At 46.6% G+C, this 4,841-nt stretch overlaps 1 protein-coding gene across 1 annotated transcript in view; it reads left to right on the top strand.

The window, feature by feature from the left end:
- LOC104394642 (chromosome unknown open reading frame, human C14orf166) overlaps window positions 1-4,841 on the top strand; it is a 15,776-nt gene that overhangs the window by 2,838 nt on the left and 8,097 nt on the right. Inside the window, exons 2-4 of the mRNA XM_010004264.1 lie at window positions 1,361-1,485; window positions 3,086-3,185; window positions 4,374-4,460. Coding sequence (XP_010002566.1) covers window positions 1,361-1,485; window positions 3,086-3,185; window positions 4,374-4,460 — 312 coding nt within the window. The remainder of the gene's footprint in view (window positions 1-1,360; window positions 1,486-3,085; window positions 3,186-4,373; window positions 4,461-4,841) is intronic.

The following is a 4,841-nucleotide window of genomic DNA, read 5'->3' as shown; positions in this document are numbered from 1 at the left end:
GAGGGGGGTGGGACGGTAGGGGGGGGTTAGGTTGGATCTGAGGGAGGAATTCTGGGCTGTGAGGGTGGTGAGAGCCTGGCCCGGGTTGCCCAGAGGAGCTGTGGCTGCCCCATCCCTGGCAGTGTTGAAGGGCAGGTTGGATGGGGCTTGGAGCAGCCTGGGCTGGTGGGAGGTGTCCCTGCCTATGCAGGGGGGTTGGGACTGGATGGTCTTTAAGGTCCCTCCCAACCCAAACCGATCTGGGACTCTGATTAGAGCTCTTTTCTAATACCCTGACATGTAACAATGCTTCAATATTTGATTTTTACATACTCAACTTCTTCTCTTGCTTGAAACAGCTCTGTAACAAACACATTTAGCCAATTTGATTGATTTTAAGCTTCAGCTCATTTTTTTTAATACCTTCTTTGTTTTTTCCCTTCACTGCCTCTGGTACACTCACTTCTCTTCAAGAGGCATTGTCTGCTGGCAGCTTCTTCTGTTGTCAGTTTTAAATTCCCAATAGCTGACATTCCTTTTATGTTTAAAACTTCATTTTGTCAGTGTAGAAATTTTAAAAGGTGTTCCTGACCTGTGCTGTGACCACGTGTCTGTGTCTTACAACACATTTGATAGAAGCAGGGCACTTGCATCCCTTGGGAGACAGCTTTGAGAAGCACAGGTATCATTCTTGTCCCTGATGGGCACAAATGGTGGATTTGCCCATCTCTGAGATGCAGGAGGATATTAAACTCATTAACTCAGGATATGAAAGTTCATCCAAAGCTCAAGTATCACAGCTGTTTTTTGAGGGGCTGGTATTTGTATCCAGAAAGTAATTCTGGGACTGAAGTGCAAGTGCAGCTTTGGCCAGTAGGAGTATCTTTGTTTGGATCAAGGTCTTTGTGTTGTGGAATTGCAGGCCCCAAATAATGACACGTTGGGTCAACAACCAGGAACAGTTGAGTCAACAGTGAAGGGAGAAGATGTCTTGGCACTGTCACCAGTGGTGTGTGGTGCTCTGGGGAAGGGACAGGGGGTTCCTGCTGTGTGCCACGTGTTTGTCCTGAGAGCAGAGCTAGGAACTGAACTCCTGTGTCATCATCTCACCTTTCATTCTTATCTTAGTAAGTTATAACTATATTCCCAGTAAGACCAGTCTGTTGGCTGATGCCTTTTAGTGTAGTCAGCCAACATCACCAATTCCAAGTGACTTGAAAAATAGTCAATATTGAGTTTTGATCCTGGGAATACAGGATTTTACTCTTGGAGGTGACTTTCCTTGTGGTAAAATATGAAACCTCCAGTGATTGTTGGTCTGAATGGGAATTTTCCCCTTAAGATACCGGTTAATTCTTGGCTTGTTTATGTCTCCTGACAGATGAAACAGAATTCAGAAACTTTATTGTTTGGCTTGAAGACCAGAAAATCAGACACTACAAGATTGAAGACCGAGGGAATTTAAGGAACATACACAGTGATGACTGGCCCAAGTCATTTGAAAAGGTACCTTCTTGTTTCAAGGCCTATTTGGAATCAGAAAGCTGTATTATGTAAAAATTACAGTTAAGAGCTGCTGCAGTTGTTGAATGTAAATGAATATTTGTCCTGCCTTTGAATTTTTACATTTTTAGGAATTTAAATGTGTTATTGAAGCCAAACTATAGGGGTTATTAAGATGACAGGACTTCTTTGCACACAATTTTCCCCTCAGCTGTGGTTTTGCAATCCATCCTAATTTGTTGCTTTGCCTGATTTGATTCAGCTCTTGAAGGAGGAAGGAAATTGGCTACAAATAAACAGCTTTTTCTGCATTAGTGATTCTAATGTACCAAAAGGCAAACAGATTAGGTTAATGCACTTGTAGGCTTTGTGAGCATGTGGAAGAGACACTGCAGCTCATCTCTGCACCTCCTGTTATTCCAGAGCTGTTTTCCCATGGTTGCAGCAAGGCATGGAAAGCAGCCATTGCTCTGTCAGTGATCTCCTGTGTGTTCATGAGCTTTCTGAGTCACCACAGGGCTGTTGAGCTTTTCCTCTTGGTTCCCATTTCCTTTCCAGACATCCCTGTGAAGGGCTGGAAATGCTGCTTTGTAATGCTCGGTGTCTGTTCACCTTTTCCCCCCTGGCACCTCTGGCTTTGCTCTCTGCCCAGGAGCTGCAGTGCTGATGCTTTCTGGGGGGAGCCTAAATCACTCTTACAAAATCTCTGGCTGTTGTGGTATCTTTCTTGGCTTGGCCAGACTGTCCTGGGTCCCTGCCCTGGGAGTCCTGCCTCCTTATGCTCTCCAGCCCCTGGAGCCCTGTCCCTCCAGTGCTGGTGCTGCTGGAGCAGAGGCTGTGTGGCACTTCTCCCCCTCCAGCAGCACCTCACTGTACCCTAATCTTTGGCACTCTTGGCAGCAGGTTGAGCTGGGGGTTGTGTTCTGCCTTCAGAAGAGCAGAGATGGTGTCCCAGCCATGTTTTGTCCTTGCCCACTGTCCCTAAGAAAGGGAACATGACTTCTGCTGCCCCTCAGAATCCTCTGCTCTCAGTACTGGGAAAGCCTTTGATGGCACCATTCCTCCTTCCTGCTCTAGCTGGGAAGTTTTTGCTGTCATTTGTTCTCTGTCCTTTCCCTTGCCTCACTTAATATGTAAGACAAACAGAGCGAAGGAAGGGCTGGTTTGGTTTCCCTGTTTGCAGGCTGACCATGAATAAGTTGTGGCTGCCCCATGCCTGGCAGTGTTGAAGGGCAGGCTGGATGGGGCTTGGAGCAACCTGGGCTGGTGGGAGGTGTCCCTGCCCATGCAGGGGGGTTGGACTGGATGGTTTTTAATGTCCCTTCTAACCCCAACCAGTCTGGGATTCCATGATAAATATTATTCATAATATGGATGAAAAAGCAGATGCCATTACTAAATGGCAGATGGTGGATTGGAGCTCTCTAAAATGTCCCAGATGGATCAGATGCCACAGCAGGACATTTCAGAGGGATGTTCCTTGTGAGGAACCATCTCCTAACGACTCTAAAGTTTGTGGGAAAGTTACTGTTTACAGAAGGGGTCTGTGCTCCTGGCTGATTGGTGCAGGTCAACATCTGTGTGTTTTCTCCTCTCCCTGCAGTACATGAAGGATGTAAATTGTCCTTTCAAAATCCAAGAAAGACAAGAAACAGTGGATTGGCTTCTGGGCTTGGCAGTGAGGCTGGAGTATGGAGACAACGGTAGGAGTGAGTTTAGTACTTCAGAACAACAGGGAAACGTGGCTTGATTTCATGTTACGAAGTGTCTGACCAACTCAGACAATGCCTAAAGCACACACATTGTTTCCTTTCATTCCATCTCCTTGGTTTAGCAGCATGTTGGGATGTGAACTGTTCCTCTGCAGCACAGCTCCCATGGGACAGTGCAGCAGCATAGTTGCATTTATTACTTTATTTCTGGATATAGCAAAGCCCTTCTTATACCCTTCTCCCTCTGGGATTGCCTTTATGAGAACTTACCCTAAAGTGTATTAACTGCATTTCCTTTAGAGCTACATTTATTCAAAGAAGTTATTCTTAGACCCTTGTTTCACAGGGATTAGATCCTGAACCCTTGGGAACTGGGGCAAGGTTATGGAAAAAGTGGAGTTAAATCACCACAGTCAGCAGCAGTTTCTTCTCCTTGGAGTAAGGCTGTACATACAAATGTAATTACTGGTGGAAAACATCATGATAGCTCAAGTATGGTTTTCCATTACCTTTAATTCCTGCAGGGCTGAGCTCTAGATGGGATATAAATACTTGGAATCTGTAGAGCTGGTTCTCTGTCCCTCATGGTGGAGGAAGCAAACTGCTTGTGACTCAGGGTTATGTGGGGGTGCAGGATCCAGGAGGCCCCATCCTCAAAAAGCTTGAGAAGCCCCTCTGGGGCAGGTAGATGGGTGCTGCAGTCTATAAAACAAAGCCTTCACTGGGGATGTTTTACTCTCTGAGCAGAACCAATGTCAGCCTGTAGTTCTGGAGCCCAGGCTGAGACAGAGACAGTGATGGCTGAGCAGGGGGGTTGTGAAAGTGCTGGAGCTGCAAGGTGCAGCTTCTTCAGCCTTCTGGGAGTGGGAAGACTGCAGGAAGAGCCTCCATGGAGGGCATAGTGCCCTACATAAGCCTGGAGCATGTTCTGATGCTGCTCTGGGGTAGCACATGAGCTCTCTACAGAGGGGAGCTTTAGGGTAGCTCCCTGGAATGGTCACCTTTGGAGACCATAGTCAGGAGCTCCAGAACATCAGCAGTTAAGCCCAGAAAGCTCTTGGGCACTTACCACACCCCAAAAATGCAGCTGTAGCAAACTACACCTTGCTACTAAAATGTTAACTAGGTATTTGTGTCATTATCTCTAATGATGTTCCTGTTTGCTTCTGAATTTAACAGCTGATAAGTATAAGGATTCTACCCCCGATGGTGCTAAGAATGCTGACAACACAGCAAAAAATGCAGAACCCCTGATTAATTTGGATGGTAAGTGTGCAGCAACCTACTCTGCTTGTGGATCATATGTGAATGTTTTCCATGGCCTGTTCTTCAGATTTTGATTGACTGTCATACTGTGATACTTAGGACTTTCAAAACCCCCTTTTAATCATAGAACCATAGAATGGTTTGGGTTGGAAGGGACCTTCAAGATCATCCAGTTTCAACCCCCTGCATGGGCAGGGACACCTCCCACCAGCCCAGGTTGCTCCAAGCCCCATCCAACCTGCCCTTCAACACTGCCAGGGATGGGGCAGCCACAGCTTCTCTGGGCAACCTGTTCCAAAAAAAACTTGAGGAGTGTGAGGGCTACAAACTCTTTACTGCTGGCTCTCACTGCCTCTCTGTGAATGGTGTTTGGAGAGCTAC

The sequence above is a fragment of the Chaetura pelagica genome, unplaced genomic scaffold, assembly GCF_000747805.2.
Source record: "Chaetura pelagica isolate M959 unplaced genomic scaffold, ChaPel_1.0 scaffold141, whole genome shotgun sequence".
Classification (NCBI taxonomy): Eukaryota; Metazoa; Chordata; class Aves; order Apodiformes; family Apodidae; genus Chaetura; species Chaetura pelagica.
Note: the sequence above shows the minus strand (reverse complement) of the source record. Positions and strands in the feature narration are given on the sequence as shown.